The following is a 24620-nucleotide window of genomic DNA, read 5'->3' on the forward strand; positions in this document are numbered from 1 at the left end:
AGGGTTCTTTTTATGAGTAGTCTGTTACTGTACCCCACTCCCCACCTTGCATTTCAGAAGCAGACAGAAGGCCTGAGGTGCAGCTGGCATGACCACCTGAGTGTAGGCATGAAGAGGCCTTATCACCCAGCACCTCCCCTGGCTTAGCCATGTTATTTTTATAATAGCTTCTCTATACCCCTGCTAGCTCTGGAAGCCATGAGTAGCCAGTATAGATGAAGAGCCGATCTCTGAAGTTTCCTGGCTTTAGTGTGGACCCCCTCTTGGCTCTCAGCTCCGTGAGGCTCCTTGCCCGTCTGGATATAGCTCTATCAGGCCACGGCCACCCAATGCCCAAGCCACCTGGGTGTCACCTTTGTTTTGGGGGCTCTACTAGGACAGGAGATGTTCCCCACTACTTCCCAAACATGACTGTCTGGCCATGCTGGCTTCCCTAGGTAATTTACAACTGGGAAGCACTTCTGACTGTCCAAATGTAGAGTGAGTCCGAGGCCTCTAATTCTCCATATGTACAGGGAGGGTCTCGAACTGTTGGGCTACAGTGACTTTGTAAGCAGGGTGTTTGATGATACCTGTAGCCAGCCAGATGGGGAACAAAGCTGTGGGGAGCGCGCAGAGCCTGAGAGCAGGTCTGCTCTGGGTATCTCATCTGAGTTCTGGCCTGGGCTTGAGAGGACAGGATGAGGGATACCTGAAGGGTAGGTAGGGACCCAGGGAGGAACTGAAATAACGCCAAGGATATGAAAGGAGAAATGGTACGGCCCCCACCCAGGGAGGCTTCGGGCTCCAGCAGAGGGCTGCCCAGTCGGGAACACAGAAGTCCTAGTAGGATGGGGTTGTGGTTCATGGGAGATGTTGAGGAAGGGGAGAATAAAAACTGCCCTGGTTCATCAGCTCAGGTTTGGGAAGGGAAAATAAAAAGCTATCTCCAATCCAATGGATTCCCGGATTGTCCACTAGTGGAGCTCTGAGGAACCTCCCCCCCATCTTAGGGGCCAGTAGGGGTTTCAGTGCTGCAGCTCAAACTTTGCTTTGTAACCCCCCCCCCCCCAGTTGTTTATTCTGCTCAGAGCTAAGACCTCCAGAGACCAGCAGGGTTAGGCTTCCCGTACAGTGACTGGAGTGGAGGGAGTCTTGCCAGCAGAAGCCAGGGCCTTCAGCAGTTGTCCTGCCTGCCACCAAGGCCTTTCTCGTCCTGACAACTCTCTGACATACTCAGGCTTCTCTGCATGGGCCTCCGGGCTTCCCAGCAGCCCACCTAAAGCGAGGCAGAATGAGCCATCCTTGCTGACCCTCACCGTCTCACAGTACTGGCCAGCTAGGGCCGCAGAATCAAGGATGCCAGGTCCTCTAATAGAAAGCTTCTGGTGCCTCTGCTCTTTTCCTGTCCTGTGAGAAAGGGGTGGGGGATGGGGCAGGAGGCTCTGAGGAAGGGGGTGAGGTTCCCCTTGCAGGGGGCAGGCAGCAGGGGCTATACAAGGCCAGTGCAAACAGAACAGCTGGGCTTTCTGCCTTGGTCAGGAGTTTTCAGAGGTGGGGGGACTACCCAGCTGGGCTCTGCTGCCCGCCCGGCAGATAGGCAGGCAGAGGGAAGCGCCTGTGGGCCCTGAGCTTACTGCAGAGCTAGGCTGGAGGCTGCGGAACCAAAACTGCTGTGTCATTGCGACGCTGCAGCTGTTGCCTGGGTGACAGGGTGAGTTTCCCACGCTTGCCCCTGGCGGCCAGCGGGCAGGGAGAGGCAAGGGGTGTGCAGAGGCCAAGATAGCCACACCGGCCCTACGGCTTGATGTCCCGGGTGTCCACTTGCTTTCCTCTCTTGTCCTGCCCCCAGATACCACTGTCATGCTGGGTGCTGGAGATGTGTGTGACTCTGGAGGAGCCCAGCCCATTTGCAGCCATGAGCCTGGGCCTCTTGTCCTCACCTGGTTGGTGGGGGAGTGCGGAATACCTGGGCTCTCCTGTGTCCAGGCTCATGGCAAGTGTTAGGTGACAGCTGGACCTCCTTGCAGGGTGGTGGAGAGTGAGTGAGCCTCTGATATAGTGCTGAGAGGTCTTTGGTACCCTGCAGTGGCCTGAGTCAGCTGAGAGGGGTACTCTGAGGGCTGGATATAGCGGTGGTCCCGCTGACCTTTAGCCTTTCTGTCCTGTGAGGCTCTGTAGAGGAGTTTTTCCCTGTAGGAAACCCAGCTCTCCTGGGGTCATCACCAGCCTACCAGGGCTAACCTACCCCACTCTTCTTGTAGCTCAACTCACCCATGAACCCCGTGAGCAGCAGTGAGGATATCAAGCCCCCACTAGGCCTCAATGGGGTCCTCAAGGTTCCTGCCCATCCCTCAGGAAATATGGCATCCTTCACCAAGCACATCTGTGCTATCTGTGGGGACCGCTCCTCAGGTAGGACTGCCTGGTGGGCAGGGGCACGATAACCTGGGCAGAGCTCACTGAGCCTCCCTAGATTTTCCCACTGGGCTGGGTGCAGGGAAGCAAGAACCCAGGGCAGCCCCCCATGTTCATTAGAATAAGGGGTGGGTTGGGAGCTCCTGGGGTCTCACTTTGTCTTCAAGTGAGGTGGATACCAGGATGGAAAGGGTGGTCTAGAGGCATGCCAAGAGGAGATGTGTGCATGGACGGCTGAGGTGCAGTGTCAGCTGGCCTCCCTGGGCCAAGCCTGAGAGCCAAAGGAGGACAGTACCCGTCCTCTTCCAGGACACAGAGAACACAAGACCACCACTGTTGGTGACGATGGTCCTCAGGGTTGGTGACCCATAGCCCTAGTCTATAGAGAGAAGGGTGGACCTGTTCTCTGAGCAGGGAGGGCCAGGCAGAGTCCAGCCTGAACCCAGACAAGGACTCTAAAACCTGGACGCAGAGCCCTGGCCTGCAGCAGGCCACCTGGGCGAGGGCCTTGTCATTAAGTTCCCCCATCCTCCGTCCCCACCCTACAGGCAAACACTATGGGGTGTACAGCTGTGAGGGCTGCAAGGGCTTCTTCAAGAGAACAGTGCGTAAAGACCTGACCTACACCTGCCGTGACAACAAGGACTGCCTGATTGACAAGAGACAGCGGAACCGATGTCAGTACTGCCGTTACCAGAAGTGCCTGGCCATGGGCATGAAGCGGGAAGGTAGGCTTCAGACCCTGGGGGCCTCCACCGCCCCTTCCTCAGCGTTCTTCGAGTGGAGGGGTTTGACTACAGGCCTGCAGTTTGCCAGACTCTGGTATGGCCTGGTGGGTGTGTCTCCTGCTCAGCAGAGCTCCTGCCTGCACCGTTAAGATGGCTGTCTGGATAGCTTGCCTTCATGCTAGCCCTTCCCCCAACCAGGTTTTCACTGAATGCCTGCTGTGTGGCTAGGTCTAGGGAATTTAGAACAGACAACACAGACCTGGCCTGTCCCAGTGTCTGCATGGCCCCTGGGACAAGAACTGAGCAAACAGGCTGAGGTATGGCAGGTGTGAGCCAGCATGTGTCAGGGAGAGGTGAGGCTTGGAGACCAGGCATGGAGCAGGAAGCACAGTGGAAGGGGTGGGGGGTGTGTGGCGGGGAGAAGGTGGGATTGATGCCTACATGGTCTCTGACTGCCCAGGGAGGACATGGGAAGAAGGGAGGAGTGGGGGAAGGAGCCCCCAGAAACCCCAGTATCTCCCAGAGCCTGTTGAAATTAGAGCCATCTTGGGCTTACCTGCTTCTCGAGGCCACTTCCAGTTCCACCCCTGGAAGGGTTACCTGTCAGCCTTCAGGACCTCTGAGGAGCAGGATTCCCAGCCTGGAAGGGTTACCTGTCAGCCTTCAGGTCCTCTGAGGAGCAGGATTCCCAGCCTGGAAGGGTTACCTGTCAGCCTTCAGGTCCTCTGAGGAGCAGGATTCCCAGCCTGTTTTGTCAGCAAGGTATATATGTATGAGGTAGGGCGGCTAGGTGACAGTCCAGGGACTCTCCAGAGGTCCCAGATGTCAAGCTGTGCAGCTCTCTGGGCTACACTGTATCCTCCTGGCCCTACATGTGGGAGAGCAGTTCTCTGGTTTGGTGTGTGTACGTCTGTCTGTCTGTCTGGGTGGCTGGTCTTAGGCCCAGGCCTCAGAGGGCTGGGCACACTCAGAGGCAGGTCCGCCACTGTCACAACACTGCCCCTCCTGCTTCCTCTGTCTGGGTTGTGCATTGGTCTGGGACTAATGCCTACTGTGTGTCCTTCCATCTTCCCACCAGCTCTTCAGTGGCCCCTGTCTATTCAGCCTGAGTAAGGCCAGTGCTGAAGTTTGCTTTTCCCTTCACAGTGACCCCTTCTTTTGCTATATTCTGGTCCTCTTGTTCTTCATGAGAAACTCTGCGCTCCTGTGGGATTCTTCCATGCTGTGAGGTCAGCGCAGCGTGCAGCGGGTTCCAGCAGTGCTGGCCGCAGGGCAGCACATAAACAACTGTATGCTGTGGAGCTAGACGTGTGTGTGTGTGTGTGTGTGTGTGTGTGTGTTCCAGCCGGGGCTTCCTGCCTGGGCATATGTTTAGAGTGTGGAGTTCTTTTACATCTGACCTTGACTATGCCGAGAGGTCATGGCCTCTAGGGCCCAAGTCCTAGCACAGTTGTCTAGGTGAGTTAGACCCCAGCTTCTGGCTCCCCTTCTTTTTATCTATAGTGAGAAGGCAGAGGAAAGGAAATGCTCTGCCAATGGAAGGAGTACCCCGTCTGTCCTTGAGGACATGTCCTTAAAGGAGCACTTACTGGGAGTAGCTAGCACATCACACCCTCCGGAGGACAGGTGCTTGAGTGGGTAGACCTGGGGTGGGCTGTGGCCATGTATGTGCCTGGCCGGAAAGTAGAAGTCAGGCTGTGTGACCCTCTCAGGAGCTGAGCTCAGCCCAGTGCTATTGTTCCTGGTGATGAGCTCCTGTCCCCTGAAAGGGACCACCAGGTAAACAGGTGGTCCCTTTGGTCAGCATGAGCTTGGGAGATGGTACATGACCCAGATGAACATGGCTGACAGCTGAGCATGGATGGGTTAGGTACCAGCTCAAGGGAGTAGTGCCTGTAAAAGCCAAGGCTACCAGCAGACCTGGAATATGCTGGATACTAGAGTTCCAACCCCAGAGAGGGACTCTCTAGCTCACATGACCCCTTCTCTCCATTGCTGCCTTGGTTGCCTTGGGTGTCGGTGTTCAGACTCCAGCTGCCTGGGCTTCCAGAGGTATGGGCATTGTACATGATGTCCCCTAATCCCAATGGAACAGTAAATCTTGAGGCAGGGAGGCTGGAGATGTCTAGGTCTCACTATGTACTTCCCGTGGGTGGGGCTCTGAGCACCCCATCTAGTTCTTGCACATAAAATGCTTGCCCCCCATGCCTGTGCCTAATGCTATGTACCCTGCACAGAAGTGGGGTACAGAGAAGAGGACCCCACTGCAGCCTTCTCTGTGCTCTAACCATTCCTCTGCAGAGATTCACCCAACCCCACCCCAGGCCTCTTTGTTACAGCTAGATTTATGAGTGTTTAGTATAAGTCCTGTGAAGCCCTGTCTTGCCCTAGTCACAGAAGCTGTGCAACTTGGCCCCTTGGGCTGCACAGCCATCTGTGTGCAGCTAGAAGATGTCTGGAGGTCCTCAGGCCTGGTAGGCACAGCCATTCCATGACTGGTCCTTGGCTGAGGGAAGGGACTTATTCTTGCCTACCTGAGACCTGTCATATTTCCCAGTGCCTGTGGCTGTAGTTTGTGGCCTCACTCTTGAGATGGTTGGCCTAGAGCAGCCTGGGAGCCCACCCTGCAGGGGTCTCTTAGAAGATTCTGCCTGCATTTAGGTATTGGGCACTGCCCCCACCCTATCCTGGGGTCTGGACCAGTCCCCAGAATGAATTCATATTCATCGCTTCTGCTCTTCTGGGTTAACCACTAAGAGGAGAGTTCTGTGAGTAGTGGGTGGGGCTGTTGGCTGTAGGAGTTGGATAGTTTGACAGCCTTTGGGGAAGCTGTGAGGCCAGCTGCCAACCCAGGGCCTTTGGCCCAGAGAATGCAGGACGTGCACGGTCGGCTCCCGTGCTAGCTCAGCCCCCAAGTGCCCAGCCCTGGCAGGTAGCAGTCAATGAGCCTGGGAACCCAAATCTAATGATCTTTGTCCTCCAGGCTTGGTCACACATAACCCTGGAATCTGAGGCTGGTGTAGAGGTGCTGTGAGGAGGGAGCTGACCACAAGATGTCTCGCTGTGGGGTGGCCCTGCCCTGGGAAAGGCACCCTGTCTTCAGGCTGATGCAGGATACTGCAGGCTGATAGTATCTTTGTTGGGCAATAGCAGGGGCCTGCGTGTGCAAGCAGCCACGGGGACTTGTTTGGCAGCATTCCCCAGTTGGGGGTGGGCAGTGCCCTTCTCAGGCTGAGCCTGGGCCTGTTGGCTGGGCAGGTGGTGGTAGGGCTGGGGGGCCTGCAGGTGTGATGCAGGCTGGAGAGGCTGCACACTACACACCCCATCCTCAGCTCCCCCTGAGGCCTCTTTGCATTTCCTTCCTGACTCTCTTAGCTTCCTGCACCCTGTCCTCTGGCTCTGGAGCACTTGCGTGCGGAAATGGCAGTTTCGTGTGTGTGTGTGTGTGTGTGTGTGTGTGTGTGTGTGTGTGTGTGTGTGTGTGTGTGTGTGTGTGTGTGTGTTATGCACAGACAAGGGTGAGCCCACCATTTCTGCTGTAGGGAAATGGCCCTGGCTTAGTTGTTTCTCTAGGTTTACGATTTGACCTCTCTAGGCCTAGTGTCTCTGTCCGATCGTAGAGCTTCAGTAAGGACCCCTGAGGCTTATTGGTGGAAGAGAACAGACAGCTCAAGCCCAGCTGGTAGTGAGGTTGGAGCATGGCAGCCACAGTGTGCTTTTGTGCTATATCTGTGTTTGTGCATGTATGCATGTCTTTCTGTGTCTTAATTCTTCTTGTGACTTGTCCCAGACTTGTCCTTGAGAGAGGGAATACCATACCCTGAGTTTGGGACCTTGGGAAGAAGACACTAGCTCATGTCCAGTGCTGCCTGGGTATTAAGAGGTAGTGAGACTGGCATATATTGGTAGAACCTGGAACTGCCTATTTCACGGACCAGCTCTTTGCTTTTAAGGGGCATCAGAAGGCCATGGGTTCCGGCAGAGTCCCGAAGGGATCTGGGATACTCTTTTACCTTCTTCAGGTCTCTCAGTTCTACTTGGGCCCCGTGGCTGAGCAATCCCCAATACTCCACTTTTGACTGTGTGTCCTAAGCCAGGATCCCGGTGTGCTGGAGGAGGGTCATCTCCTGCTCAGCCTGCGTCTGGATCTTGGGAGGGCTGAACCACAGGCTTCAGGCACCACTGGCAGGCTGAGGGAACCTCAGTCTCTGAGGCAGCCACCTCCCCCGCAAGGCCTGCGGGCTTGGAAGGATAACGAGGCTCTGTATTTACAGACGCCTCCCGCCCGAGGCTTCCCGGCGCCAGTGGAGCATAAGTCAAACATGAGTGTGTCTAAAAGGTGATTGAGCTGGCAAAACATAAATCCCCCACTCCCTCTGCCCCCTCCGCTGTCTATAAATAAAACGATAATATTTATAACGATGCTGCCCTGAGCTGCTGGGGCCTTTGGAGGCTTCAAAGTGCTTCACAAAACATTTGCTAATTAATTCTCAGCTGCCCCCCCCCCCCGCACGGGAGGCAGGTGTGAGGAGCCCCTCACCCGCCCGCCCCTGTGACCAGGCTCTCAGGATAACTGGCTGCTGCCAGGGTTGCCTCCTTCTGGGCTTCCCATATCCCAGGGCTGGGTCTGAGAGCAAGTCCCTTACTGGGGAGTGAACTGAGCCAGCAGGGTAGGGCCTAGCCTGCTCAGGTGCTTCCTTTAGGGTCCCCTGGAGGACAGGATCTGCACTGACATTTTACAGGAAGTGGGGTACAGAGATGCTAGAGGAGTTACCCAAAGTACCACAGCTGCTCAAGGTGAACCTCTCGTCCCAGAGCTGTGGCGCTTGACTCCCTGAGTCTGTTTTTCCCATCTGGGAAGGAGAGACTGTTAAGTTGACATTGTCCTAGCCCAAAGCTGAAGAGTTTTGTCATCTGGCTTTGGGATGGGGTGGGGGATCGGCTACAGTTGGTAGCTCAGATGACTCTCAGTATTGGTGGGCTGAGTCTCCAGGCCCTCCCTGTGCCAGAGCCCTCAGTGACTTGTGGAGCGACCCTAACCCAGATGCGCTGGCAGCCACATGGAGGGCCCGTAGAAACCCAGCTGGAGAGGAATGGAGCCTGGCAGCCTTTTGCAGCCCCCATAGACTGGGCACCATCTGCCTGTGGCATCCAACTCTGCACCAGCCCCAGCCTGCTGTCAGATTTTCCAAAAGAGCCAAGCTTGCAAAACACTAGCCTCTGCGCAGCTCCTCAGCCCACCTCATGTTCTGCAGGCCTCAGAGCAGCCTCCTATCCTTGTCTTGTTCACAGGTAGAAAGTCTCTGCTGCAGCCAGGCCATTGAGTTTTGGGGAGCTTACCCCAACATGGGAGAGCCTCAGCTGAATGGTGTTGGTGGGCCCAGCAAGGAGCAGTAGCCAGGGGATTAAAAAGCCACTTAGAACAGAGCGCGGCCAGAAAGGGAACCACTGTTGGCTGAGCATTACAGGGGGATGCCCGGGAGGAGTGAGGGGAGGTGGGCACAGATGGGAGGTGGCTGCCATCTGCTCTAACCAGCAGCAGTCTGTGAACCCCTCTGCCCTTCAGCCCTTCTGTTGGCCCTGCGTTTTACTCTGTAAGCCATTTAAGGAGGTTGTGGGCCAGGAGGTAGGTCTGGCTGTAGTGGGGGAGGCTGGTGCTGCCCTGCTTTGAGATCCTGATACTGCTGGGCTACACTCAGCCACCTAGGGAACTCAAGGGTTAGGGGAGCTCTGACCAAGGTCCTGAGGTAGCACCAGGAAGATCCCTGGGCCACACTCTTGGACCCTTGGAAAGGTACCCTCCTGGGATACTGGTCTGGAGACAGACCATCCAGGTCTCCACCTAGCCTGCTGAAGGAACCCAGAATGGAGAGAGGCCTGTTGGCACCCAAACGGGGACAGGGACAGTAGAATAGGTCCTCGGGAGCTGTTAGAGGTGGGCAGGAGGAAGAAAGCTCTGTCCTCCTGCCTGAGGCTCTCCACTGGACCTGCTCTGAGGAGGTGCTGCAGCCTGGGCAGCTGTCGGAGTCAGTCTGTCCTGCCCACTAGCTTTCTCCTTCAGTGCTGCCTCTGACCATCCCGAGATCCAGCCTGTGGCATCATGGAGGAAGGGGGCCAACCTATGGGTTGTGTGAGGCTGGGATGCTTCTCGCAGAGGCAGACACGGAGAGCAGGGGACAGTGGCTGCCTTTACATTTGCCCAGTGTGTCTGTGAGTGTGATTGTCCCTTGCTCTGGCTTATCACCACAGTGGTCACCTGTTTGTCATGGTCACCACCCCTGCTCCTGACCAGGAGCATGTCCTGAACTCTTCTGGGCATTTTTATAAGTTGCTTCTTCCATTGAACTCTACTCCCTCTGCCAGGCTCATTCCCACTTCTTCCAGGAAGCCTTCTTGGGTTTCCCCACATCTTCAGACTACTAATGTCTTGAGAACCCATATTAGTATTCCTGTGACTCATCAGCTCCAGGAAAGACCATCTGCCTTGATCTCAGGTGGGCTCTGGTGTGTTTGCATTGTTAGCTGAGTGTTCAGGGTCTACAGTCACCCAGGGGCAAGGTACAGGCAGGTATTAGTCTGGGCTCAGCCTGAGTCTCCCTTAGCTGGATGCACTGGCTTGGAGCTAGCCCTGCCTGGCCCTGAGCATGTGGGGGACCTCCTAGGAACTGTGGAGCTGGCCAGCCCAGGTGACTGTCTCCTGTTTACAGCCGTGCAGGAGGAGCGGCAGCGAGGCAAGGACCGGAATGAGAATGAGGTGGAGTCCACCAGCAGTGCCAACGAGGACATGCCTGTAGAGAAGATTCTGGAAGCCGAGCTTGCTGTTGAGCCCAAGACTGAGACATACGTGGAGGCAAACATGGGGCTGAACCCCAGCTCAGTGAGTGTCAAGATGCTCACCTGCCTCAGTTTCCCCCTATACTTACCCTTCTGCTTGAACAGCCAATGCATCCGAGCCCTTTGGCTGCTGTGGCCTTTGTTCCCACCAGTGGGACCTCTGCTGGGTGACTCTGAATGGGGGGATATACCAGCCTTCCTGCTGGCCTTGCTTGTCTGCCTCATCCAAATACTCAGCAGGGTCAGGGCCAGGCCCAGCTGTCGTTGTGGGGTCTTGGCTTATGTCCACAGTGAAGCTTGAGCTCAGTGCAGGGGAATCCTTCAGAGAAACCATGAGGAGCTGAGCCTGGGCAAAGCCCTCTACAGCATCTGCTGGGTCCAGGCTGGCCTCTCCCACCAGTGTGTGGTCACCAGGGTGACTCTCTGGAGCCTCCCTGTCCTACCCACTACTTTGAGAAGGTGGAGGTGTTTGTGGGTGGCCACTGTTGAAGCAAAAGTGTCTCTTGGTCACCCATAGAAATGGCGCAGACAGCCACCTGCCACCTATAGCTGCAGACAAAACTGGAAGGACCACAGTTTCCTCTGCTGTCTCTCTCCTGGCTGCTTGCAGGGTCTTAGTTTCAGATCTTTTTGGCTTCCATGCCTGTTCCTGGACTTTCACCTGAACTCTTACCCCAGCCCTCCCCTCCCTGCTCCTGCTGTCACTTCAGGGGCCACTGGCCAGTGTGGGTTTGTTTGGGTGGGAAACCCGTTTGCCCAAGACCCCAGTGACAAGTCTGCAGCCAAGTCCCAGATTGGGATATTTCTTGTATAAATCCAAGAACAGGGCCTTGCACAAACCCACAGGCCTCATGTTGTCTCAAGCGTGTGGCTTAGCTATGGCTGCCCTTGTGTGCTTTTTCTTGATATCCTGACCTCATCTGGACCTCCGTGTGGGCCTCAGATCTGGGACCAGAGTCTTGCCATTAACCGTTGGACACCCAGTTCAGGTGGACCTCAAGGAAGGCTATCGGCGTCTCTCTCTGAAGCTGGTGTTCTCTTGCATCTTAGTGCTTTTGTCTCAGCCTGTGGCTGTGGTGGACAAGAGTAAACATTCTTTTCCTTCAACTCCAGGCACAGGGCAGTGGTCTAGTGCCTCAGGAGTCAGTGGGGCGTATGAGTTATGTGTGGTCAGCAGCTTTGCCCTGTCCCAGGGGCCCAGACATGTTTCTTCCTCTCTGTAGTCTGTGAGTGGAGCTCTCCCCTTGGGTACTTTTAAGGACCTGTGACACAGTCTCTGTCCCACTCCTGTTAACCAGAATTCCTGTGTCTAATCCCAGAGCTGCCTTCCTAGGGACAATGCATAGGGTCTTTCAGGTAGCCTTCCTTGGTGGACCCAGTCCTGGTTGTGTTATGACACCTCCCAATGGAGACCACAAAAAGCCTTGCCCACTTGAACCTTCCCAGTGCTCTGGTTGGAGTCTCTTCCCTAAGCCCTCTTAGGGGAGAGGAGAGCAGCATCAGGGCTCTGAGGGTGATTGGCTGAGGTTTGAGGTTTGACTGGGGTTTTCCTTTATCAAGTAAGGCCATTGTTGGAAATGGCCTCAGACATGGCCTTTGCTGCTCTTCTGTGAGGGTTCAGGTCTACAGAGTTACACAGTGGAAGGTCACTGTCCTCCCAGTGACTGGCCTCGATCTGGTGGTCTTTCCTCATATGCAAACTAAGGAGGCTGGATAGACAGCACCTAGCCTGCTGTCTCCTGGGCCCTGCCTGGGTGGTCTCATGACCACGCCTAGCTGGCAAGCAGTAGCTCATTAAATGTCTGCTGTGGAGTGTGCTGAGAGGAGTGAAGCCACACAGTAGGATGAACAGGGCAGAGCCAAAGCGCGCTGAGCCTCCCTGCCTTCTCTTCCAGATGGCCCTCCAGTGGTGTCTGCGAGGCTTGGGGCCTCATACCTGTGTGCCCCCTCCTTCCTTCCCTGGTTCTCTGTTCTAGCCTTCTATCCAGTCCTGGCAGACGGCATGTGTGCTTGTGGCCACAGAGGCCATAGTCATCTCTGGAATAACTTTGAGCTCTTTCTGCCAACCACAGTAGCATTGTGGCAGTGGAATCAGAGGGTGGCCCAGGAGAAAGGTGTTTTGGGCAAGGCAGAGATCACAGCTTGGGTTTCACAGTCCCGGCCATGCATTCTCACGACTCCTCTCTTGGGCTGCTCCTGGGTAGATGGCAGCAGGGAAGACATCCATGGAGCAGCCCCCTGTAGCTGAGAGGGAAAACCAGCTGCAGACAGCCTTCATGCTAAACAGTCAGTCCCAGCCCCAGGGGCTGGGGCTCTCCTGGCCTCTTTGCTGAGGGTCCTGTGGCTGGGAATGCCACCCATTCCTTTGGCCTCTGTCCTGGGATCATGTGCTGACATCACCTGTCCTCGAAGCCCCGGGCTTCCCCTGCAGCCAGCCCTGCCAGGCCAGTGGTGTGAAGCTGATTTGTCAGAGCCTTTCACTAAGCTCTTCACGGGCCTTTCACACAGGGCCGGGTGTTTAGACTGAACGTCACTGCTGAGCAGATGGTTTCTGTCAGCTGAAGCCCTTTAAAGCCGATTCTCTCCTTATCCGATGCTTGGCCACTTCTGTTTTTAAAACCAGGAGTCCTGTATCCTGCTCTTGGGAACTCTTACCCACCACAACCTGAGATCAGAGGGCACTGGGATGGACTTCCCAGCCTACTGTAAGGCCCACCTGAGCTCCTCACCTATAACAAGGACTGGGTGCTCCTCTTTTGGGCAGAACTTTCTGGAAGGCTTCTAGTGATGTCACCTCTACCTGTGATTTGGTATCCAGACCAAGCAAGGACCAGCCCCAAGCTTATATCTGCATGGTTGATAGGGTGGGCTATTGCTACCTTTAGAGATGGGGTCTGGCCCTCCCTCAGCTTCCTCACCTGCCTGTTAAACGGTCCCCCTTCCTTTCCCCAGCACCTTTCTCTTAGGGGTGGGGAGGCCTGACGAGCTGTTGCACACATTGCCAGTGACTTCCATGGTACAGATTCCGTTTTCTTCAGCCATTGAGCGGTGTGACCATCATCTGTCTTAGTAGACCCCAGTCAGGCTGTTGGCAGTACTGACTCTTCTCTTCCTGCCTTTCCTACATTTGGAGGTTCCCCAGCCCCCTGACTTGGGACTTCTGCCAGCTTTAGATCAGCCATGTCCTCTAACCTGCTTTTCTTGATACATCCCTTCTGACTTCGAGCCTCCTGCTTCTGACGACCCCTGCCATGATTCTAGTCCAGCCCCCAATAAATCAGGTTCATTCCCCCGTCCCTGGTTCTATGGTAAGCCTCTTCTTCAGAGTCCTTTCACTGTGTGTGCCAGGTCTCAGAAGCCAGAGTTTGGGATGAAGATTCTGGGACTCCACCCCATGGATGTCTTATGTGGGGTGATGTTGTTCCGTTGAGGTGTCAGAGGCTTGATCAATGTCCTTCCTCTACTCCAGCCAAATGACCCCGTGACCAACATCTGCCAGGCAGCAGACAAGCAGCTCTTCACTCTTGTGGAGTGGGCCAAGAGGATCCCACATTTCTCCGAGCTGCCCCTGGACGACCAGGTCATCCTGCTCCGGGCAGGTGAGTAGCCTGGGCAAGTGAGGCTGGAGCGGGAGGCTGCTGTGGTGGGGTGAGCTGCTGCCTGCTCCTGCTGTCTAAGGGAGTCAGTAAAGGGTCTCCTCAGGCTGCCCACCAGGTCGTGTGACTTCTGCAGCCATGCCACCTTGGAAACTTCGGGTCTTTTTCTGAGCAGAGGTCTTGATACGACTCTGGAATTTAAGAGTGTCTCTCTCATACTCAGCCAGGGGACCATTGCAGGGATCAGGGATGGAGCTAGGTCTGCAGGCTGCCCTGCTCCTTCTTTATTAACCGGGCATTGGGGCATGCTGACTGTTGCTCACATTCCACCAAGTCACCAGTAGGGCGACTAGGATTGGGAACCTTAGCTCTCCAACCTGTGGAGAGACAGGGATATATTGAGAATGGCATCTGCAGCTCTTGCTCACTGACAGTCAACACTGCCCCACTTCGGTGCAGGGCTCCGGAGACCATGCTGTCTTGAGGGGCCTGAGTGCCCTGACTTGCTTCAATTTTCTGTTTACACCAAGGTCTCCCAGCCTCAGCTCAGCCTCAGCTCACCCCAGCAGATAAAATGAGCAGAGGTGGACCCCTGTACGTCATGGAAGCTACTTAGTTGGGATGAGGTTCACATGGGCCCTGACCTCCCTGCCTTCCCTTTGAAAAGACCTCTTGGTAGGCACAGATTGTCGAGATGAACAAGATGGATCCTGCCATGTGGGCTTGTGCCCTACTGGGATGTGGCATGTGACCCACTTTGTGAACACAGGACTTCTGAGGCTGTGGGAAACATTCTGTCCGAACATCACTGTCTGTCTGGGTCTTTGCTGCAATGACTGTGAAACAGCAAAGCCGCCTGGCCTTCTAGCCTTGGACTAACTGTTCAGCCCAGGTGTTTCAATGCACTGAAGCATGCCAGCCCACGTGGAAGGGACAGCTCCAGAGTGGAGCATCAGATGACCTGCTCAGTGTAGGGCAGGTGCCTAGATAGAAGCGAGGCAGAATTGGCCCCGCGTAACCTTGTGGGCCCCATTTCTGGGGATGATCTCCCCCGTGGCAAGAAGCGTATTATGCCTCACCTCTCACTGCTTCCATTTCCCCTTGTAAAATGGGTCACCATGCTTGCAGCCATGATATAGGAACCACAAGGCCTGGGATTTCAGGATACAGTGTTTCTAGACCCGTTAAAAGGCTCATGTGCACCTCATCAAGAAGCCCCTGGCTGTTCATGCAGGGTCCTCTCTTTTCTTCTTCAAGGTCTCTTTTTAGCACTTTTCTATTAGCTCTGGTAGTTGGTGCTGGAGCCTGGGGTACATGGCATTGGGCTGGTGGCTCCAAGGTGGCTCTCCTGGCATTCGACATGGTCCAGACCGGCAACAGTCACCTCGGCCATCACAGGTCTCCCAGTGAGTCTGAGGCATATACCCTCTTCATGTACAGAAGGAAGCTTCCGCGCCCTGCACTTGTTAGAGGGAGTCCTTGGGGCAGAACTTCCCAGGCTGGCACCAGGCTGGCACATTGATAGATGTGTACTTGACAGAAGGAAGGTTCACACCCAGGTGCTCAGAACCTTTCTCCAGGCACGGTCACCGTGGAACCCGCACGAGGGTATGCAAAGAGATGAGTCTGGAACATGCTGCTTCTGGAGATCTGGCTGTCTTAGAAGCAGCAGACTGACTGTGTGCCTCCTCCTCCCCAGGCTGGAACGAGCTGCTGATCGCCTCCTTCTCCCACCGCTCCATAGCTGTGAAAGACGGGATCCTCCTTGCCACCGGCCTGCATGTACACAGGAACAGCGCTCACAGTGCTGGGGTGGGCGCCATCTTTGACAGGTGGGCTGGGTGGCACCTTCTTTGATAGGTGGGCAGGGTAGGTATTGTCTTTGGTAGGTAGGTGAAATGGATACCACCTTCAGCAGGTGGGAAGAGTAGGTGCCATCTTTAACACGAGTGGTGAAGCACCATCTTTGGTGTGTGGTACTGTCTTCGATTGGTAGGCTAGGTATAGATTGTGTTCTCACCACTTGGGCCATCTTGAATAGGTATGTAGGGCGGGGACTATCTTAGTCAGGTGGGCACAGCCCCCTTAGCTTCTTCCTGCTCTGTTGGATTTAGCCTCTGGGTGGGAAAGACATTAATGTTGAAAAACGCAGGCCAGACATATGGAGACTGCTGTCAGGGGAGTCGAGGCCACAGGCACTGCTCTTCCTTTGTGAGCTGAGCATCCCCAAGTATAACAAAAACAGATTATGCCACTGTCACTGAAAGCTGGTGTTTCTGATCTGCTGCTCTTTATGCCCCATGGGCCTGAGTCTGGAAAGCACCTTAGCTGCTTTTTAGAGTGCTCAAAAGAGTAGGGCTGCTTGGAGTGCAGCCACATGCAGAGGCCTCCTGGCCCCAGCCAGTTATGCTCCTGAAATGCCTGTTTACCCATGGCCACCAGGTGAGGAACTGTGCCCTCTGTCTGGATGTCAGTTGCTGCCAGCTGAAGTCTGGGGGCTGGTGATGGTGCAGGGGCATAGGGCAGCGGGTGGGAATGAGCAGGCCTATAAGAGGAAGTGGGGAGGGGGGTGAAGGGGGTGAGTCCCCGAGCTCCTGAAATTGAAGGTGAGCAGAGCCACCAACCTGGGACAGAGAGGACAGTACATAGATTGAGCTCTTCCCAGGGAAAGGCCAGTTAGAGCACACAGGCAAGTTGTATAAGCACGGGAAGTTTTGTGACTGCATATGGGACAAAATGCTCACTGCCAAGCTCTGTGCTTGCAAGCCTTGGACAAACTAACACACGGGGCCACTCCACGGGGAAGGTGTTGGGGCTTAGCCTTCTGGGGTCTGATTTTGGGAAATACTGCGAGATGCCCAGCACGGAGTGAAGTCACAGTACTGGAGGCTTTGTGCTTCTGTCTCCTGGGGATGCCAAGTGCTAGTTGGAGAGGTTCTTCTAGCTTATCCTCATTGTCCCAGTGAGTGGACTGTGAGGTCTGACCCCTGGTGGCAGGACTCCTTGCTGCTGAGGTCAGAGAGCCTCTGGTTCAGGTGGCTGACATGGGAGTGGAGCCTAGGATTCTTCCAGACTCCGTACACGTTCAATGGTCTAAGGGCACGTGAAGGCCCTTTGAAGTCATCCCTATCTTGCTGCGGAAGCTATATGATATCTGCTGATGGAAAATGACTCCTACCAAGAGGCTTTGTCCCAGGGAGAAGTCTAACCTGGAGCTAAAGGAAACAGCACACAGCAGGAGATCTTGTCTCAGATCTCCCTGGCTCATCAACCTTGGGGTGTCTCCTCAGGGCTCAGATTCCCACACAGACCCCGTCCTCCACGGAACTGTGGGCTCATTGTGATGCTTCCTTCCTGTGGACCTGGCCAGGCCCAGTGTGTCCAGCTATTCTTTGTCTACCCTGGGCTTCAGGAGTCCAGTGGCTCTTTGGTGGGGCCTTGAGAAGAACGTGTCTAATGTGTACCTTGGCACCTGCTTTTTCCTGCAGGGTGCTAACAGAGCTGGTGTCTAAGATGCGTGACATGCAGATGGACAAGACAGAGCTGGGCTGCCTGCGGGCCATTGTCCTCTTCAACCCCGGTACGGCCCTCCCGCCTCCCGTGTGCTCAGGGGCACTCGAGTCTTCCCGGCTGCTCGGCCTCATGCTTTACCCTTCGGGCCCAGTGTCCCCATCACAGAAGATACCAAGCCTCCACTTGTCTGGAGACTGAATGGAGAGGCTCAAGTGGCACTCCATGCGGCCAGAGTGTGCACTTGACGTTACTGCTCTCCAGCTGAGCCTCGTGGGCTCTGATGTCCGCAGTGGTCTTCTGTTAGAGTGAGCTCCCAGGATGGGGTTGGTGGTCAGTCCATCTTGTTAGGTGTCCTGAGGGTAGCTGTCTCATGCCTTGGCTTCAGGGGTGTTTGGGGGCCAGGGCAGAACAGCCTCTGTGGATAGTAAACCCCCCATGGCTCTGGAGCGGCAGTTTCTTCTATGTGGAGCATGGGAGGCTGGAGTGTGAGGAGTAGCCTGTCCACATGGCGATGGGAACATATAGCCGAGGGTGTGGGATTCTTGCTGGGAAGAGATTCAGGGATTCCAGGGATGGCCCATGGGCTGGTGCGTGCTCTGGGGCAGCATCGTATGCATGGGCTTCTGTGTTTGAGAGTTCATCCCTGTCTGCCCAGGAAGGGGTTGAATGTGGGTTGGAAACTCACCAACACAGCCCATGATGAGTAGAAGATATGGGGGGGGGGAGACATAGGCTTCCACTCCAGATAGCTCACTAGGCTGTAATTCCTGAGCCAACCTGATAGTTTCCCAGGCTAGGTCTGAGTGGCCTGGCTGGAGGCATGGAGAACCAGGGAGACCTGGGTCTGGGTCTGGGTCTGCGAGGGATAGGGTGGAACTGTCAGGGACTAGGTCAGTTGAAGGTGTCTTATGTATTCTAAGGAGCCCGCAGACCCAAAGCTACCCCCAGCATTCTTACTGGCACACTGTACCCTAATGGGGTTGACTGTGGTTGTGGCTTTTATGCAGCCTGTATTGTGGCCAGTGTCTAGGCTCTAAGGAGGAGCCTCCTAGACTTACGGTGTGGGGAAATCCTCAGGGAAGGGCTTACAGTTTTCTTCCTGTCACTGGGGCCGGGGCCCTGGGGCAGTGAAGGCATTGGACATGGCCACCTGGAGAAAGAAGGGGAAACTAAGTCCTTGAATGACAAGTCACTGGTTCAAGGTCACTTGACTTCTAAGTGGCCGAGTGGAGGCATACATGATTAGAGTACCCATCCTCCTGGTGTGGGAGCTGTGGATCTTCAGGGCAGCCATATCTAGTTGTGTAGCATAGACACTCTCTGCTGGGCTTGCATGTGTGTAGGACATGGTCTGGGGGCTCTGACTTGAGGCTGCTTTTCTCTACAGACTCTAAGGGGCTCTCAAACCCTGCTGAGGTGGAGGCGCTGAGGGAGAAGGTGTATGCATCACTAGAAGCATACTGCAAACACAAGTACCCCGAGCAGCCGGGCAGGTGAGCTCCATTTCTGCCCTCGGACAGCCCCCTGCCTCTATCCCTGGGCTCAGCCACACACCTCCACAAAACAATGGTGTCCTCCTTAAGACCAGCCTGGGATTCTTTGTAGTCTTTGAGCAGAAGCTAGGCTCATGAGCTCTGAGGACAACCCACTTTCTCCTGTACCTAGTTGAGAAATTGATTCACTTCCTAGTGTACAGTAGGACCTTGCTATTCACAAGTTCTGTTAAGTGACCTGGAAATGCCAGCATAATGTCTACAATTGTGCATAGTCGGTGGCCAAGGCTGTTGGCCTTGGAAGACTGGCGTCTAGTCATGTTCAGGTCCACAGTGCTGGGTGCACACAGTAGGTATTCAGGAGAAATGGTGCGTTCCAAGGATTCAGTTCTGCTCCAAGTCTGCAGACTAGGTGTGAGAGGGGTAGTGGGAGACGGGGCAGACGGGGCGGGCACACTAACTCATCTTGTTGCCTGGCACACACATGGTTAACTGTCCACACTGCTGTTTAGCCCTCATCTGGTTTGGTTTAAAGTGAAACCTCCCGGAGGAGGACAGGAGGGTGGCAGCGGCTTGTTTTTCCTGGCTTCCTGCCTTAGCCCATCTCGCCAGCTCAGCAGAAAACAGCCTGTTCTCTGGCGCCTCTCCAGCCTCCAAGCTACGCTGTGCCTTTAAACTGAGGACTGCGGGGCAGCCAGCCACAAGGCTTCCTCCCTGGAAATGAAAGACATTGTTAATAATTAATGAGGCCCAGAGCCCCCTCCAGTATATAGGGAGGCCCGAGCAGACACAGAGGTCACATGTGGGACCCCAGGTCCTGTCCCCACACCACACTGTCCTCTCGTCTGTCCATCTTCCTGAGTTCTTGGACTCCTTTCCCATGCCTATCAGTCTTTTGCCCAGGAAACACTCCAGCGGTAGAGGAACCCCAAGGCCTCCGGAGTCCTCCCCAGGGAGGTGCTTCTGCTGAAGCACAGAATTTCCTGTCACTATTGGCTCCACCTCCAGAGGGGGTCTCCACCCTTGTCAGTCACCCCATGCGTATTACTGAGGCTACCCACAGGTGTTTCTGTTGCCTCTTCCTAGGACATGCCCCATTGCCTCTAAAGGGACAGCTGCTCCTGCAGAGGCCTCTCCGACGCACAAAAACACGTTCATGCTCTTGCCTGTTGAAATTTCTGTTGGGGCTCCCCATGGCCTTGGAGCAGGCCCACACTTGTAACTGCTCTCTCAAACCCTGTCGGGCCTGTCCTGGCCAACAGTAGTCTTACCACTGGCTCTTCCTTTCATTTCAGGGCCTCATGGATCTTGATGCACCTCACCCTACCACACCCCTACCTTACCCTTGCAGCACCCCTGCCACACCCCTACCTCACCCCTGGCCTTGTGCTCTTTTGTTCCCAAGGAGCCTCCTTTCTCTAGTTCCCCACCTCTTCCAGAAGGATCAGCGTAGGCAGCTTCCTCTGCAGACCAGATTCAGGTCCCAGGTACTGGGCTTGGCAGGTCTCCAGGGAAGCTACTAGTCACCAAGTCCAGTGGGGAGCACTCCCTGCCTCCTGGCCTGTCCTCACTCTCTACCATCCTGCAGGTTTGCCAAGCTGCTGCTCCGCCTGCCTGCGCTGCGTTCCATTGGGCTCAAGTGCCTGGAGCACCTGTTCTTCTTCAAGCTCATTGGGGACACGCCCATTGACACCTTCCTCATGGAGATGCTGGAGGCCCCACATCAAACCACCTAGGCCCCTGTCGCCAAAGTGCCGGTCCCGCGCCCCACCTGGACACAGCTGCTCGTCTCCAGCCCTGTCCCTGCCCTTTCTGATGGCCTATGTGGATCTTTGGGGTGCAGTGTTCCCTATGATCCCAAAAGATGCATCGTCATCTTCGCCATCTTTATTAATGCTTGTCTTTGGCGCAGGGCCGTGGCAGAGCTGGTGTGACAGCTAGCCAGCCCCCTGCCCTACACCAGGCCCTAAGGCTATGCTGATGTTACCTTGAGGGCCTTGGGGTACTTCACGGTGTCTTCAGCGCCTGGAGCTGCAGGCGCTGGGAGAAGGGCTTGTTCCGGCTGCTGTTTGCTGTCGCTGGTTCTCGACATGCCCACATGGCACCTCTGTTTGGAGTGCCCCATCTTTGCCTGTGCAGAGTCCTGGTACCCAGCTAGGGTGGGAAAGAGGGAACAGGTGGGACAGGTTGTATCCTCCTGGGTCATAGCTAACCTGTAAAATCTGTTTCCAAAGATACCCTGAGATATCATCCCAAGCAGGATTCTGGGACCACCTCAAGGCCACGTGGGCTGGAGGTCCTCTGTCGTGTCCCTCAGTTTCTTTCTGTGTCATCGTCCCCCGTAATGTCTCACCAACCCGGGTTAGCCAACTCTAGTAGCCCGCTTTTCCCTACCACAGATCTTTCTTTCTGGTCTGCACAGTGACACCATGAATCATCCTGGAGGGCTGCCCTGGCTCACATAGAATGGGTTTCCCACCTCAGTGGTCCTGTGGGACACCGGATGTCCTGAGACTCAGGGAAGAGAGGAGGGATGTTGTCTGGTTTTTGGAAAGGGGGCCTGAAGGACTTGGAGAGGAACCATGTAGACATGGCAGGTGACTGTCCAGGCTCTGTGTGGGACTCTAGCGTGGGTTCCTTCTTGGACTGGTCAATTCTGTTAGAATCCTGACAGAGACTTTCTGGGGCTCCCCATGGTATGGTGTTGTCTGTGGACAGTGTTTGTTCAGAATCTTACCTAAAAGCTCTGTCACACCTGCTCAGGTGGCAGGCTGCAGACTCGGGACTTCAGCCTGTTCCCTGTGGCTCTGAGTATGCCTCTCCTGTCGACCAGCCTTGTTTGCACCGTGGGGCCTCCTTGGGTGCCAGTTTTCATGATCTAGTCTCAGGCTCCAGGGGCCCAGGTTTGTCAGGAACAGGTGCCTTAGTGGTTATGGCCATACTGCCTCCAACAGCTGCTCTCCCGTTGGTGTGTGGGGTGGGAGGAAGGCCCTCATGAAACGGGCCATCTAGGGGATTAGACCTCGAGGTGGTGAGCGTAAGGAGCCAGGTTTCTGTGGGGAAGGACACATTGATTTTTCACCTTTTCAAAATCCCAAACTATAGTCAGCAGAGGCACTTATAAAATATTGCAGAAACACCTTTCTTGTACCGGTTCTCTCATGTGGCATGGGAGATGTTCATGGGAGACATCGCAGTCCCCAGGAATAGCTGGCTGCCCCTCTCCTAGGCTTTCCTAGAAAATCTGCACGGCCTTTGGGGCTGGTAGCTCCAGGCAGAGGAACCGTTTCCCGGGTCTATACTTGGCACTGTGCCTTCTGCAGACCTCCTCTCCCATTTGTTCATGTCGGCCCCGTTCTACACTGTGCTCTGTCTCTCTGACCCACCGAGGATGCTCAGTGGCTCCAACAGAGAAAGTCCTGGGGCTGAGCCATGTCTGGGCTTGGCTGGCTGCTGAGCACCGGGGCCTTGGCCGAAAGCCCCACTGGCCCACATAGCCTTACCTGCCACTGCTTGTCACTGTATATTCCCTGGTGAGCTTCCCGCTCCTTTAGCCTCATTGTCACTGTCATGGGGCACCTTGCTGTTTACAGTGATGGTGTGGGCATGGTGTCACTAAGGAGAAAATTGGGGCTTCATTTAACCAGACCTGCAGTTGTGTTACCAGTCCGGCTCAATTAAGGTGATTGTAATTATCATTGTTATTATTTTGGTGGAACGATCTTTAATTTTCTAAAGATAGCACTAACATCAGCTCATTAGCCACCCTGCGCCTATCCCCACCTCAGCCTGGTTGGACAACAGCTGCCACCAATGGTCATGTGACTTCCACACTGCAGCTTCTGGGCCATATTCCTCATCTGTGTCACCACCCTGCTTGGAGATTCAGTTGGGGCTCCTGTGACTGAGAAGCGAAGATGCCCGCAGGGCCTGTGGCAGCTGCTGGCCTGTGTCACCCTGAAACCACAGTCACTGGGGGAATTTGGCCCCACACCCTCAGTTTTCCAAGCTACAGCATCCCCAAGGATACTGGGCAACTTGGTGACAGTGCCAAGAGACACCCAAGTCCCCTCCCCTGGCATCCCAGGATACCCGGCCAAAGCAGGCAGCCAGTGGCTAGTCATTTGCTGTCCCTATTGTAGGACTGGGGCATGTGACCTGGTCCCATGCACACAGGTGTGTGGTGAACACCGAGCTGTACAGAGACTGGGCAAAGGCCAACCACCAGCGACGTGAGATGCGGCACAGTTACTGATGTTTCGTGTTCTTTTTAATCAAGACTTTCCCTTTTTCCTGTACATTTGCTTCTTGTGAGCAAGGACCCAAGGCCCCCTTCTGTGGGGAAGTCGGGCTCTGGTGACTCTGGAGGCAGGGGATGCATCTATTTTCAGATGCTTCAGGGCTGGAGTGCCCCGATCTCCAGCCATGCCTTAGCTGGGATGTGCGGCCACCATGGGGAGGATGCCGCGTCCGCAGGGAGTAAAGATAGAGGAATGTTTAACGCACCGGGAAGGGTAAATGAATCTATTTTTGTACAAATGTAATTTTATCCCTCATGTAAACTGGATGGCATGGCGGGGGACCTGTTTTGTTTCTGCTTTGAGTGTCAAGAAGCGTTGGGACACCCTGACGCCGAGACAGCAGAGGCCCTTACCAGAAGTCTGAAGGCGCCTGAGAACAGCAGACAGAAGCTTCCTTTTGTGGGAGGGAGGGCCACGGGGCAGGGTTTCCTTCCCCTCGGTGATTTGAACAACCTTGCTCTGTCCTCGGTGCCTGCCTGCTGGCCTTGCTGCAGTTCATCTGACTGTGAACTGGCTTCCCTGCGTAACTGCTCTCTGGACATGGCGGTGCAGACGCTGGGGGTTGATGAACAACAGTCTCAGGATTGTAGAAAAGAAAAACGTGAGAGGAGAGACAAATATGAGAGTTTCAAAATATATCTCCATTCGGTTCTCATCTGTCCTGTATTGGGGAGTCCTGTCTGGGGAGTTGAAGACTTATGGGGCAGTTGGGAGTGGGAGGTCCCCAGCTCATCTCTTCCATGGCTGCTCTGCTATGATGTTCTCCTGGGGCCCCTTTTGAGGCCTGTACAAAGCCATTCCCCAATCCATGTGTTACCTGCCCAGCCCTGGTTTTCCTGCACCCAGCTTTTTACTTATCTGCTTGCTAGAGTGGGCAGGAGGTTCACACGGAGGGGCCCAGATATGTGATGTCATTTAACCGCCCGATTAATTACAGGTTAACAATGCCCCATCTGTGCCATCTACTGTGATAAATGCCCTTTGTCTCCATGCTGTCTGAAGATTGGGCTGCATCTGACCTCAAGTTTGGTGACACTGCCCTATCATCTCCCGCTCCTCTCTGCTGATGGGTCCACTCCTGGGAAACACTGAGTACCAACCAGTCTGAGGCTGGGAGCAGCGGGGTCTGAGGGGCCTTGTGATGTTGGACAACTGTTTCTAGCTGTGGTCAGCAGCCTGCAGAGCCAGGCTCCTTGAGATCCCTGCCTGGGAGCACTCTAACACATGTGTCCTTCTGCACACATGTAACTGCAAATACCCTGTGCATTTCCCCCTTGGCTGCAAAGGGCAGCAAGAAACCAGGCCCAGGCTTTTGGGACTTAAGTCCTTCATACTGCCATTCCCACTTCCCTGGGCGTGCGCATGCACGTACACACACACACCAAAAACCCAAACCCTAAAACAAAAAATGGCTGTTCCCTGAAATAGCCTTCCCCAGGTCCCTAGTTAGTGAGACTTTGCAAGACGCAGTTTCTCTTTACTAAGAGGGACTTTGTCCTGAGCCAGCTCTTCCCCCAGCTTCAATGTGGACCTTTGGTAGTTCACTGGTAGGGGACCTGGAGGGTCTCTGATTCCCTAAGCTGCCTACCTGATGGGTGAATGCAGCCCTTTTGCCAGCCCACTCCAGTCCTTCGTGATCACATTTTTGTGCCCAAGGGTCATGCTGGCCCCTCCTTGGTCTGGAAAGAGGGTCACCTCTGAGGACTTCTGTGTCCCCTCCGTACTGACCTCACCATGCATTAGAAGCTAGGTTGGTCC

General features: G+C 55.0%; 1 protein-coding gene across 2 annotated transcripts in view; it reads left to right on the forward strand.

The window, feature by feature from the left end:
* Positions 1–23789, forward strand: part of RXRA (retinoid X receptor alpha) — an 83736-nt gene extending 59947 nt beyond the window's left edge. For both annotated transcript variants that reach the window (XM_080927511.1, XM_080927510.1), the window contains exons 3-10: positions 2244–2394; positions 2946–3125; positions 9833–10002; positions 13429–13558; positions 15255–15387; positions 17044–17135; positions 18456–18561; positions 20150–23789. In XM_080927511.1, coding sequence (XP_080783637.1) covers positions 2244–2394; positions 2946–3125; positions 9833–10002; positions 13429–13558; positions 15255–15387; positions 17044–17135; positions 18456–18561; positions 20150–20297 — 1110 coding nt within the window. In that variant the 3' untranslated portion in view covers positions 20298–23789. The remainder of the gene's footprint in view (positions 1–2243; positions 2395–2945; positions 3126–9832; positions 10003–13428; positions 13559–15254; positions 15388–17043; positions 17136–18455; positions 18562–20149) is intronic.
* Positions 23790–24620: the final 831 nt, after the last annotated feature.

This window comes from Micromys minutus (assembly GCF_963924665.1).
Source record: "Micromys minutus genome assembly, chromosome: 13".
NCBI classification, from domain to species: Eukaryota; Metazoa; Chordata; class Mammalia; order Rodentia; family Muridae; genus Micromys; species Micromys minutus.